Source organism: Myotis daubentonii, chromosome 4 (assembly GCF_963259705.1).
Source record: "Myotis daubentonii chromosome 4, mMyoDau2.1, whole genome shotgun sequence".
Classification (NCBI taxonomy): domain Eukaryota; kingdom Metazoa; phylum Chordata; class Mammalia; order Chiroptera; family Vespertilionidae; genus Myotis; species Myotis daubentonii.
The window spans coordinates 27,737,234-27,751,013 of NC_081843.1; the positions used below are offsets into that span (position 1 = coordinate 27,737,234).

A 13,780-nucleotide genomic window follows, 5' to 3' on the forward strand; every position below is an offset into this window, starting at 1 on the left:
TATTTAAAAAATTAACAAATACAATGCCCATTAATTAAAAAATAATAATAAAAATTTAAAATATTGAGGATGGATGAGGCTTTGGGTAATTAACCTGAAGAAAAAAATAAAAATAAAAACCTACAAGAACAGTATGTTACCAGATTTAAACTTCAAAACACTACAAAGATAAAAAAGGAACCTATCAACTTAGCTAGAAATATTTGGAAAATTCAGCTTTTAAAGCTTTATAATCCCTCCAGAGCCTCAATGCCCCCCACTCCAGTAGACTTAAATGACTACAGGGGAAACTGAACTCTGTACAGTTTATATCTTTGCAGAAAGCTGGTAGACTGATCCCTTTGCTAAATGCAGTACCTTATAACCTAACACTGACCTCAAAAGCTAGGAATGATCTTTGTGGTTTCAAGGGGAACTCTCCCCAAAACAACCTCAAGGAGAAAGCAGAACACCTGCAACTGTTTCTCTTACAGTCCAAGGCTGCAAAGGATGTAAGAAGTCTCTGCAGTTCTGATGAGGATTTCCTATAAATCATTCATTCACAATGATTTCCTGCAGTGGCCAACTAGGTCCTTTAAAGAAAGTTTAGAGCTCCCTCAAAGTAACTCAGGAATTAAACAATGGCCCTATTCAGGTGGCTATTTCTGTCTCCCAAGTTTTACCCTTTAAGAGCCTAAGAGAGTACGTGTCTTTGTTTAAAAAAAAATATATATCCCAAAGTAACACTGGGACTGGCTGCAGTTTCTAGCAGGAGAGCATAGGATGGACCATTCTAAACTTGGAATTGTGGGCTGTTAGAAATTTGGGAGGACAAAGAGGGATTTCAGAAGGGGCTCCTCCTGGTTGCAAGACACACCCAACCTGGTGATATTTCTGTCCAAAGGACAAAAAAAAAACACACCAAAAAAACAAACAAACAAAAAACTGACAAGAGCTATTCTCCCTTCATCTCCACCCATCTCCTCATGCTCTCTTCTGTATTTCTCCTCTGCTGATTGACCAGGGAGTCGTGGATCTTCAAATACTGAGCCCCAGATACTGAACTATACATAATGAAATGCTTTGCAAGACCTGTGCTGACAACCGCTCTTCAAAGTCGCCTTAGGACCACTTAAAGGCAGCTTGGGCAACAGGAGAATAACTTTCAACCACTAACCATTACTGAGCATTGAGAGCACGAACTACAAGTTAGGCACTACAGTAGGCATTTCCTCTTCATTACCTCATTAAACTCTGAAAGAAATCTCATGCAAAGGAGTATGCTTAAAAGCCTTAAAAAGAGGTTTTTCTCTGCAGCCAGCAGCAAGTTCCAGTGAGACTCCTTGATAGGCAAAGACTAAAATACATCTTTCTCGAGACCCAACATGTTTCCCGCCCTCCCCGGTGTTGTCTTAAACGAGCACTTTGATGCTACTTTGCACTGTGCCTGGATCACAGCATGGGCTCAATGAATGGCTGTTGACTGGTACACATTCTGGCAAGTGCCCGGAGGGATGTAAATAAAGTAAGCCAGCTTTTCAAGACTGCACCTTTCTTAATAGTAAATATAGCTAGTCTCCCTTTTGGATGTAACACTTGGCACTAGCGATTATCACAAAACAAAAGAATTGATCAAAATAAAGTGCTATTTGCTCTGGAATTTTCTCTAACCAACTCTTGGCTGCCTCTCAACCTGTGTGACTTACTTCTTCACAATCCCATCAAACACTAACGATTACACCATTTAAAAATACATTAATATTCATTTGAAGAGTGGGAACTATGTTCCTCAGAACAGTAGCCCCTAGACTAGAACTTCAATTCCAGTTGTAGATATTTATGTTTTTTACAAAATCAATCAGGAACCCAGGACCTAGCAAGTCGTCAAGCCAAAAAACATTTAACTTCTTTAAATCTGAGGGCAGAGAGACCTGTGACACAAAAACCAACAGAGGGAACTATTCCTGCTGCCAGCTCTCTCTTCCTTCACGGGACCTTCCTAAAATCTGCAGATCCTTCCACAGAATCATTCCACACAAACCAACATTTGGACTAACTCTTAGCTGCTGCTGTTGGATGTTTTTCTGGAGCCTGCCTAGGGCACTCTGGTGGGTGTGAAGAAGTTGCCATAACTATACTGGATTGTGGACCCAAGGGTGTCATTTAAACCACCAAATATCATCCTCCGAAGTTTCCAACACCTTCTGCAGCTCATCTTTCTGGAGCTGAACTGGCCTCATGGCCATCCCCACCCCCGCCTGGTGGGAGAGGCTTTAGGAGCATTAGGCCAGGGTTTATGGTTCATCTTTGGGGAAGCCCTGGGTGTGCTGGGGGCGCTGACTCCGGGGTGGAGAGCACCTGGCAAGGTAGCGGGGACCCCCATAGGCCCGCAGAAGCTGGGGCAGCCTTCGCCATGTGGACAGCAACCGTGCAGCCACGAGTTCCCGGGCGTGACGATCAAAAGCAGCCAGGAGGTCAACTGGGGCGGCTTCACGAAGTACCTTGGGCAGTGGGCCCACTTCAGCGGCTGCCCCGCCAAGGCCGAGAACACAGTGGAAGAGTGTCTGGCGTCCCAGCAGGCAGTCCCTAAGAAACCGAACTAACTGTTCCATGCGCTTGCCCAGGTGAGCCTCATCCCAGCCTTGCTCGGGCGCCCTCTCGCACAGCAGCACCGCCAGCAGCACTGTCTTGAGCACGTATGAGGACAGGATGCGTCCCCACTGGGTGGCAGCCCTTGGGTCCAGCCCGCGGGCACCCAGATCTCGGAGGGCTTTAAGCAACTGCAGGCACTTGAGGTAGCAGGCACCTGGAGGGGCCCGTTCCTGCAGCCAGCCCAGCAGCTTCTGCTCCTGGCGGGCTGTGTTCACGCCCCAAAGTGCATCTGCACGCAGGCCTTCCGGGAGCTCCGACAGGGGCCCAACGGGTGAGGATGGCGGTGGTGGAGCCACGAGGAAGACACCGTCACCCAAATGGACGGCGGGAATGAGTCGCACGGCCATGGAAAGTCTGCAGCAGCCGTAATCGGTGCGGCAGGGCAGGATGTGCAGGGTGGGAGGTTGCTCCAGGCCCCCCGGAGTCAGGGTGACCCGACAGCGCTCCTCCAAGCTGTAGCGCACGGTGGCCAGGGAACGCTGCAGATGCGACTGGAACCAGCGCAGCACCAGGGTGGCCGAGAGGTGGCGCCGCCCGCGCACGTCCACACAGAAGCCCTCGGCGAAGGGTTTGCAGTCCCGGAGCCAGTGACCCCCCGAGGCCCCCGGCGGCGCCTTGAGTGCGCACACGAAGCAGCCGTGAAAGGCTGGGGCCAAAGCGGGCTGCGCGCCCAGGCTCCGCGGCTCCAGCGCCACCAGCGGCGGCAGGCGCAATGGCACCAGAACGTCGAAGGCGTCCGGCCGGCGGATTTTATGCTGCTCATACGCGCTGCCCACCTGGATGAAGTCTCCGCGGAAGGCCAAGGCCAATGTGCCCCCAGGAATAGGGCCTGGGGACCCCCGGGCGCGGCCAGCCCGCACCAGCTCGCCCACGATCCGGCTCACGTGTGCCTTGCTGTGGCCCAGCACGTGCGGTGACAGGCGCACCTCATGCTCGTAGTAACTCTCCAGCAAGATGTCGAGGCTGGGCTCTTGGAAGTGTCTTGGAGAGAAGGTGGAGTGGCCCCCCAGGCGGGGAGACCCGGGCAGGAAACGCTGCCGGACAGCGTGGCGACAGCGGAGGAGGATGTAGCCGAGGAGGAGCAGGGCAGATATCTTGAGCAGCGGGAAGCCGCTGTCCGCGCCGTCGGGGGGCTCGGCCCGGGCGCCCCCACTCCCTCGCAGGACATGGTATAGGCACACGAAGGCAGTGCACAGGCCGGTCACCAGGGGCCAGAAGACGCGCAGGTTGAGGGTGTAATGCACCGACATGCCGGGCGCCAGCCCCGGCGGTGCCCCCGGCCCAGCATGCGCGCAGCACCCCAGCAGCCCCGCTGTCCCCGTCTCCTTCGCCTTCGCGGCGGCTCCCCCCTCGCAGGGCTGGGGGAAGCCGCCTTCCAGCTCGGCCTCCTCTCCCAGCTCAAGTTCTCTTTCCAGCTGCGGCCCGCCCTCAGCTCCCAAGCTCCGGGCCGCGCCCTGCGCCGGCAGCGCGCTGCGTCTGGCCGGGCGGCCCTCCCCACCCAGCGCCCCGGCGCGCTGCCCACGGCCAGCTTCTGGCCCGGCCCGGCCCGCCTCCTACCCTGGGCGGCCCTCCTGACACCGGGCTCCCCCGCTGCTCTCCTCCGCGCTCGTTCCCGTTACTCGGGCCCCGGGAGTTTCCTCTTCCGAGGGGGAGGCGAGGCCGCGCCAGCTAGCGGGGAGGAAATGCCTAAGTCAGGAGCCGCGCGCCCAGCCGGCGGGCGGGGTCGGCCCCCTCCCCGGCCTCCGCCTTAAAGCGACGCGGGACGGCGGGAGGGACTTCAGGGCGCGCTTGGAACTGGTCTTCTGTGGGCCACCCCCATTCTCCCTCCCCTAAGGCAGAACTGGGAAGGCCCTGATTCCGGGGCGGTGGCCTTGTCCAGGGAACTTCTAGGATGCACTCACATGAAGTTACACTGGAAAGTTAAAAGGAGCAAAGAGCTCAAGCCGAGACTGTCTCTCCTCCACCCGCAGCAAGTCCTGGCGGCGTGGTATTGGTGGGGTGGCAGGCCCCCAAAGAAAGCAGTCCCTACCAGAGTGGCGCTGTCTTTATTCAAACCAATATTTACTGAGCACCTACTATGTGCCAAGTAGGAGTCTAGGTGCTGGGAAAATAGCAGTTGACAAAATATACAGTTTCTGTTCTTCATAAAGCTTGCAGCCTGACAGAGAGAGAGGGGAGAGGGGAGGGGGGAGTGGGGAGTGGGGAGGGGAGAGAGAAGGAAGAAGAGAGGAAGGAGAGAGAGAGAGGAAGAAAGATTGAAAAAAGGGAGGGAGGGAGGGGGGAGGGAGGGAGGGAGGGGGGAGGGGGGAGGGAGGGAGGAAAAGAATCAAAAGGCCATAGAAGAAAATGCTCTGGATGAAACAAAACTGTATGAGGGAGTGAGAAGATGGGTTTTGCTGCATGGCAGCTGGAGGTGACATTTGGTCTGAGAACTGCATGAGGAGGAGCCAGCCTCTGGAATAACAGCCATTACAAGGGACTTACTGTGTGATAGTACTGTCACCTTACACATGTTCACTCACTCCTGTTAATCCTATGAAGTGGGCACTATTTCCATTTTTCAGATGAGGAACCAGGGGCACAGGCAGGATCAGCTGCTTGCCCAAGGTCACACAGCTTTAGCAGAGCTGTGCCTTAAACACAGGAACCAGGGTCCCTACCAGAGTGCTGCTCAGAGAAACCAGGGTCAGGACTCAGGCAGGGGACCAGAATTCCCCTTCCTCAACTGCTGGGAATTTGTCTGTATCTTTTATCAGACCTACATTGGGACCTCAGTCAGGGGGAGCTTTGTTTTATTGCATAATCAGGGAGCACCCCCTGAATTTATCTAAATAATCATCTTTATTTAGTTAACACTCATTCCACTTTCCCTGCTCTCACCATCAATTAAGGAGAGCAGGATGAAGGCAATAAAAATGTTCAGAGTCCAGCTGCCATCTGGGAATCAGAACTGAGGATGGCTCCGGAGTTAAGCACCAAGATTACTCCCAGGAAATCCTGAGCCGAGCCTGTTAGAGCTAAGCGAACTTGCTTTCAGATCCCATCTCCACTATTAGCTATCAGACGGTAGTCTGTCAGTCAGGATTCTTTGGGTTGTAAGTGACAGAAACACAGCTCAAACAGAATTGATTGTATCATGTTAACAGAAATCTAGGGGATCCTACTTCAGTAAGGCTGGATTTAATTATTCTCCATAGGCTTCTTAGCTCTGTTTTCTTCTAAGTTGGCTGCACCCTCTGCCAGGTCCTCTCCATATGCCCCTGGCTGCTCTAGCTTCACTTTAGCCTCACTTTATCCTCGCTGCGAAGGAAAATAAAGTTTTGCTTGCCTGAAAGTTGCAGTAAATGCTATGCCGAGGGGTAGCCTTGGGTCATATGCTACAAGCATCCCAGTTAGAGAATGCACTGATTAGCCTGGCCTGTGGTGAAGCTATGGACTGAACTGTGTCCCTTCAAAATTCATAGGGTGAAGCCCTTATCCCCGACGTAACCGTATGTGGAAACAGGGACTTTAGGAGGTAGTTAAGGTTACATGAGGTCAGAATCCAATGATGAGCCCTAATCCAATAGGACTGGTATCATTATAAGAGGAAGAGAGAGAAAGAGAAAGGTCTCTCGTTCCCACACACCAAGGAAAGGCCTTGTGAGGACACAGGGAGAAGGTGACTGTCTGCAGGCCAGGAGAGCCTTCGCTAGAAGCCTGACCTTGCCGAATCTTGACCTTGGACTTCCAGCCTCCAGAACTGTTAGAAAATAAATTTGTTTTTTAAGCCACCCAGTCTGTGGTATTTGTTATATACACAGCCCCAGCTGACCAAGACAGTTGGATACCCAATTCTGGAACCAGGAGGTGAGGTGAGCCTTGCCCAGACCGTGGGGGCTGTGGTCCCCAAAGAAGTCAGTATGCTATGCTGGAGAAGAGGGAGGGGATGTTTTGGCATGTGAAAGCAACAGGTGGCCACCATATTTTGATAAATCCCTTAATCACACTTTGCTTTAATTTCCCCATCTATAAAGCAGGGGTAATACTAACAGGGTGACTTATTTTTCCCCTAGTAGATATGATGGCATGCTATCATCAACCATACAAAAAGGGCGATGCTCTAGATCAGAGGTCAGCAAACATGCTGTGTAAATATTTTAGGCTTGTGGGACGTACAATCTGCTACAACTACCAGGGTTGGCTGCTGTAGTGCCAAAGAAGCTACATTTATTTTCTGGGGCTGCTGTAACAAAGTACCACAACTGGGTGGCTTAGAACAACTGGAATGTATTCTCTCAGTTTTTAAGGGCAACAGGCTGTACTCCCTCTGAAGCCTTTAGGGGAGGATCCTTCCTTGCCTTGTCCAGCTTCTTTTTTTCCCTTTTCTTTTTTAAAATATATTTTTTTATTAATTTCAGAGGGAGAGGGAGAGAGATAAAAACATCTACGATGAGAAAGAATCATTCATTGGCTGCCTCCTACACACTCCACACTGGGGACCGAGCCCGCAACCCAGGCATGTGCCCTGACCCGGAATTGAACCATGACCTCCTGGTTCATAGGTCGACACTCAAACCACTGAGTCAGGCCGGCTGGGCAGCCTTGTCCAGTTTCTGGTGACTCCAGGCATTCCGTGGCTTGTGGCTGCATCACATTAACTTCTGCCTCCATCTTCACGTAATCCCTTCTCTGTGTATCTTTTTTTAAAAAATTGATTTGAGAGAGAGAGGGAGAAAGGGAGAGAGAGAAACATCGATTTGTGTTCCATTTATTTATACATTCATTAGTTGATTCTTGTATGTGCCCTGACCAGGGATTGAACCTGCAACCGTGGTGTATTGGGACCAACTGAGCTACCCAGACAGGGCCTGTGTCTGTATTTTTTCTTTTCTTTCTCTTATAAGGACACCTGTCATTGAATTTAGAGCCCACCTGGGTAATCCCAATGGTCTCATGCAGAGATCCTTAACTTAATTATTTCTGCAAAGACCCTTTTTCCAAGTAAGGTAACATTCACAGGTTCCAAGGGTTGGGATGTGGACATAGCTTTATGGAGGTATACTGGAAAAAGCTCACTTTTCCCTCCTGTATCTCCTTTATCATTCACACGAACACTTCACCCCACTGCACTGAGTCAATGATGTGTTTCTGTTACTGTTTTTCCAGTCCGTAATTGGTTCCCATAGCTCACTTCCTCCAAAGAGTTCAGGTACAGACCTCAGAACTTTGCCCTTGGAAAATCTACTGTATGTGTCAGAGCAAATACAAGCCCACTTATTTATTAGTTTATCACCCACTTTTGTGGGTTCTTACTGTATGCCAGGCAGAGGGGAACCTGAAGGAAAACAGGGCACTCCCAGCTGACGGATTAAAACACCGCACAATATGGGCGGATTCAGAAAAAGGTTTTGTAGACTTTTGATAATTATTTCATTAAAAATTTCCTTTAATGTTTAATACTTGACAAAGTCCACTCCTGTTGTTGTTTTTTTTAACAGCTTAGCAAATATATACACACAGCCCTCCCAACATTTCTGATATCCCAGAGGTGTGTCTCCCAACACTGATGAGAGGAAAAGTGAAAGAGGAGGTGACTCATTTCCCACGGAGGCTGGAAAGGCTCTCCGGAGGAGACATATGACTAGGCTGTGAAGGACGGCAAAAGACAGCACTGTATCATATATGCCATGTGCTCCTGGACACAGCCCTTCCTATAGTTTCTCCTAAAATGCTCAGAACAAGCCCAGTGAGATAGGGGCTGTCATCAATGCCTTTTCAAATGGGGGGAAAGTGAGGCTAAGAGAGGATGAGTCACATGGCTGGCAAGGCTACTTCAGAGCTGGGTTCTTGGTGCTTTTATTTCTTTCACATTGTAAAGGGTTTTATTGCACAGAAAGAGAGCACTCTGGGAAGGCAGGTTAATTTATGTTTGTATCTATCTTACTAACCAGCTGATGAGGTTCTTGGAAGAAGGGACTTTGCCATAGTCATCTTAGTATCAGAAGCACCCAACACTGTGCCTGGAACATTATAGGGGTTTTCTGAATAAATGAATGAATGATGTTTCTATCAGCAGAAATTCAGGGAGGCCATTCCAGGTAATGGGAACAAAATGTGCAAATGCTCAGGTCCAGGAGCATGTGATAGTTGGGGGCAGGGGGAGACAGGACATCGGTCCTATTGCTGTAGAAGTCTAGAGTTGGTGAGTGGATCCTGTGGCATTCACTGACCATCCATTCCAGCCTTCTTCTGCAAGCTGGGGCTGGAAAGCGAAACACATTCCCACATTCCCTGGCACGGGGACAGGAGCTGCCCAGGACACCTGCTTTGCTAGTGCAGCTGGCAGCAGAGGTGGGTGGTTTTGAAGCCCACAGCTGGGCCCTGATTCCACAGGCAGCTCCCCGGTGGGGTGGAGGCGGCAGCTCCCTCAATGGCCCAATCTGCTGTGTAACTTAGGAATCCTTTCTGGAAGTCCCAGAGTCCTTTCCTGCAGCTTTCCCACAGCTTCTCAAACTAAACTGCAATAACTGATCTGTTGCTGTTTCTTAAACATGTCCTGTTGGTTCTACTATGCATGACTATTACACAGCACATGGCACATGCTACTCAGAACACCCACATGGCCTAGCCTCTGTTCAGAGAGACGAGCCCATCCATCACACTTTTGTGGCTGTCACAGCAATATTAAGTTGATGCAGATGTCTCTAAACACTTACTCTAAAGTGACTGGAGCAGAGCAGCCAGTAACAAGGCCTGACACACAGCTTTGCCAACAATGCCACCCAATACTGGATGGTGACCAAGTGACCTAAACCTATCTAAGCAAGACTGTGGGCAGAGACAGGGGAGGGAGGAGGATGCATACACTCTGGTGCCTTACAAAGCTGGCCACAGCTTTGCAGCAGACACAGCTGGCTCCCTGGTTTGAATGGGACACAGAAACCATGAGAATGTAGAACTCAGAATTAAGCAGCAGGCATGGAACAGACAAAGGCTTTGAGAAAATAAAAACCATAGCAGGTCAGGGGAGGGTAGGAAGGAGCAAGGACAGCAAGCAGCTGATCTGAGAATGGTGGGTATCAGAGCTGATGTTGGGGCACAAGGGCTGCTGTGTGCCTGTGACAAGCTAAATCGTCCCTTCTGAGCGAGCAGCTGCTGCCTCGGTTCCCTGTGGATCCTTATAACAATCACTGCTAGACTCAGGGGTGGTTGTGGCATGAGTTGGGAGGCATTTTAGCTCAGTCCCCTAGAAAACAGGACCTAAGTGGATGGCTTGCATGTGAATGTGTTCTGGGGAGTACAAAGCCAAAACCAGAGGGGAAGTGAAGCAGGGAAGGAAGGAGGGTGCATACATGTGGTGCATTACCGAGCTGGCCACAGCTCTGTGGCAAACATAGCTGGCTCCCCAGTCACCAAAGATGCTGCACAGAGTCCCTTTATCTCTAATCAGCCGTTGAGAAAAAGGGCAGCCAATTCAACAGATGATTCCTTCCCACTTCCTGTCCCTCATCTGTCAAAGTATGCCCACTGGGCATTAAATGTCGGCACTTCCTGGCTGTGTCTCCAGGTCGATGGAGAAGCCAGTCCCTGCAGGTCTAGCCTAGTCTGTACACATGCGGTCAGTCTCTACTTCTTGGTTGGCTCCATGCAAAGGCAGGCCTTGGTTGGTAGCAGTGACGACAGTGCTCTTTCCAATTGTGATGGATAATGGAGCAAGCTGTCACTAGAGCTACTCTGGGCAAGAAGCAAGGCCAGGAGACAAGGCCGAATGGTCTGGGGTGGCCCATCAACTGGGTCTGGTACAGAATGCTCCCTGAGGAGGTGTCTGCTCAATTGATTCTGGAAGATGCACTGGTCATTGCCAGACAAAGGAGACAGAGAAGGACAAACGTGCAGAAGTCCCTTTGTGTATGGAACCCTGGACAGATGAGAGCATGGTCTGGATTTCAGTAGGTCTGAAGTTGGAGGCTGGAGGGAGAAATGTTGTGAGATGAGACTGGAGATCTGGTCACAACCTGTGTACCATACTGTTTGGTTAGGAAACCCTTGGTGACTAGTAATAAAAGACCCCAACTCAGTTGATTTAAATAGCAGTAACATGTTACAACCTCACCAAATGGAAGTCTGGAGGTGAAGTGGCTCCAGGCTTGCTTAATTCAATGGCTCACCCACATCACCAGGTTCCTTCCATCTTTCTGCTCTACCTTCTAGACTAGCTCTCCTCCTGGTTATACAATGGCTGCCATGGGTCCAACATCACATCCAGACACACAAACATCCATCAGAAGATGGACCTAGCACCATCTCTGGTACTTTATAGAGGTGGCTGTCTCCTATGGATCTCTATTTTAGAGCAAGGAAATATTTCACAGGAATTCCCCAGCAGAACTTACTGCAAGTTTCATGGTCTACAATTGCATCATGTCCAGGCCCAAGCTGATCACTGGCCAGAAGAGGGAGTTGCCCTGATTGGCTTATATTAATGAGGACTTACTTCTGAGCTAGGGCTACAGTCAACTTTGTTAAGAGTTGATACCTGAATAAATTAGGGGTTCTCTTAGTAAGGAAGGAGGAGGACTACAATATCAATGGAGATATTAATTAAAATATAAGTTCTGCTATTGTTACAGCAACACTTCACTTGTCTCTCATGAAACAGTCATGGTGTCAGGAACTTGGGCTCCTTCAATCTCCTTGTTCCACCCTGCCTAGGTGCTGCCCTGACATCTAATGTGCAAGATGGCATTCCAGCCCATGGGAAAGAGTAAACGGACAAAGGAAGGGCATGACATGAAATTAACTGCACACTCCATGTCTGCACATTACGAGGTATTGTGATCTTTAATAAGAAACATAAACTTGGTCTTTGTCCCTATTTCTGGCGCAGACCTCCTAAAACCCTTGGGATCTCCTAAGTGACCAGGGTGTCAAGGTATTTTTTGTTATGTTACTGAGGTGACATTTTTCACCAGCATCTGAGGATGGGGGCTGTTTGCCAGGAGAACCAACCATGTGATTAGAAAGATGGAACTTTCAGACCCCTCCAGTTCCTCCTCCCCACTCCCCCTTCCACCCTCCATCTCCAGGGAGGAGAAAAGGGCTGGAGATGGAGCTCAAACACCAATGGCCAGTGGTTTAATCAATTAATAATGAAGCCTCCATAAAAATCCAAAAGGATGAGTTTGGAGAGCTTCTGGATTGGTGATTACATGGAGATGTGGGGAGAGTGGTGGGCCTGGAGCAGACATGGAAGCTGGGCGCCCTTCCCCTATGCGTCCTCCCATCCGGCTGTTACTGAGTTTTACCCTTTCATAATAAACCAGGGATCTAGTAAGTAAAATGTTTCTCTGAGTTCTGTGAGCCACTATAGCAAATTAATCAAATCCAAGGAGAAGAGGGTTCACTGTCTGTCAGAAGCAGAGGGGACAACCTGGACTTGCAATTAGCATTTGAAATGGGGGGTAGGAGCAGTCTTGTGGGCCTGAGCCCTTAATCTGTGGGATCTGATGCTACCTCTAGGCAGACAGTGTCAACATTGAGTTGAATTGTAGGGCACCCAGCTGGTGTCCAAGAATTGCTTGGTGATGTGGGAAAATGTCCTTCCACACACTGGAATTGGTTCCAGAAACATACATGGCCACATGTAACAGCAAAGAAGGCTGAGAAATGTAGTCATTATTCTAGAGCAGCGGTTCTCAACCTGTGGGTCTCGACCTCTTTGGCGGTCGAACGACCCTTTCATAGGGGTCGCCTAAGACCATCCTGCATATCAGATATTTACATTAAGATTCATAACAGTGGCAACATTACAGTTATGAAGTAGCAACAAAAATAATCTTATGGTTGGGTCACAACACGAGGAACTGTATTTAAAGGGCCAGAAGGTTGAGAACCACTGTTCTAGAGCATGAATCCTGCTAAAAAATGTGTTATTATGGAAAAGAAAGAGAATGAATATTAGGAGACAATCATCAGCCTTTGCCACAGTAGTCAACCAACATTATCTACTCCAGGGGCTGCTATGGGATCAGTTCTATCCTAATTTCGATTCATTATTTGTGTGATTACTAATTAAATGTTTGTATTTCTAAATATACTGTAATCTCTTCTTATGAACAGTGACCTTATCTGTCCTGTACACATTCAATTACTGATTTTTGAAGGACCAACTAAATGAAAGAACGAGTGAATAATCCTTATTTCGGAAGTCCGGCAAAGTAGTCCCATAAAGAGCTTTTCACTAGAGAATGTTCTTCCCTGGTCTGTATTTCCAAAGCCACGGTTTATGAGTCATGAATAATGAAACCAGCATCAGTCAAAGAGAAGCTTTGGTCCAGCAGAGATGAAAGGCCAAGAGAGAGCTAATGAGTCTGTAATGCAATTTTTTGCCAATAAAATGGTGTGATATTAAATTCAAGGCCATGAGATTTACACTATAAACCCAACACAATTAGAGAGTAAGAACCCACTTCCCCACCTGCTCCAGTTCTTCTAGTTTGAATCATTTTATGGACATAGATTTCCCACTGGCATTGTCTGGTGATGCCACGGTGAGGATTTTGACAGGCATTTAATTTCTGGTTGTAGGGCCAATGGGGCCAAAAGAGGCTCAGAACTGAGTGGAACAGAATCGCTGAGTTCAGAAAACCACTGTCTGCAAAGTTAAGAGTCACATACGAGGCCCCTTCTTCCCTGCCTCCTGCTATCAGCGTGGAGATAAGAGTCAGCATGTCCTGAGTGTTTCCTGTTCCACAGGCAACGTCCTAATTAAGCACTTTAGTGGTTCTCAACCTTCTGGCCCTTTAAATACAGTTCCTCATGTTGTTTGTGACCCAACCATAAATTTACTTTCGTTGCTACTTCATAACTGTAATGTTGCTACTGTTACAAATCGTAATGTAAATGTCTGATATGCAGGATGGTCTTAGGCGACCCCTGTGAAAGGGTCATTCGACCGCCAAAGAGGTCGAGACCCACAGGTTGAGAACCGCTGCTTTACATGGTTTTCACTCATTCAGCCCTCACCACACAGAACAACCTTATGAGGTGGGTTCTATTTTTATCTCCATTCTGTAGATGCAGAAACTGAGGCATAGGCAGAATACACACTTTGTCCCAGGTCATACAGCCAGAAAGTGGCAAAGTTGGATTCAGACCCATACCTCTC

General features: G+C 49.1%; 1 protein-coding gene across 1 annotated transcript; it reads right to left on the reverse strand.

Moving 5' to 3' along the window:
- Positions 1-699: 699 nt before the first annotated feature.
- ITPRIPL2 (ITPRIP like 2) lies at positions 700-4,551 on the reverse strand. The gene has a single exon (XM_059693302.1). The coding sequence runs from the start codon at positions 3,879-3,881 to the stop codon at positions 2,274-2,276; it is 1,608 nt and encodes a 535-aa protein (XP_059549285.1). The 5' UTR covers positions 3,882-4,551; the 3' UTR covers positions 700-2,273.
- Positions 4,552-13,780: the final 9,229 nt, after the last annotated feature.

Coding starts and splice junctions, on each gene's coding strand:
- ITPRIPL2 (XM_059693302.1), bottom strand. CDS start 3,881: ATGTCGGTGCATTACACCCTCAACCTGCGCGTCTTCTGGCCCCTGGTG.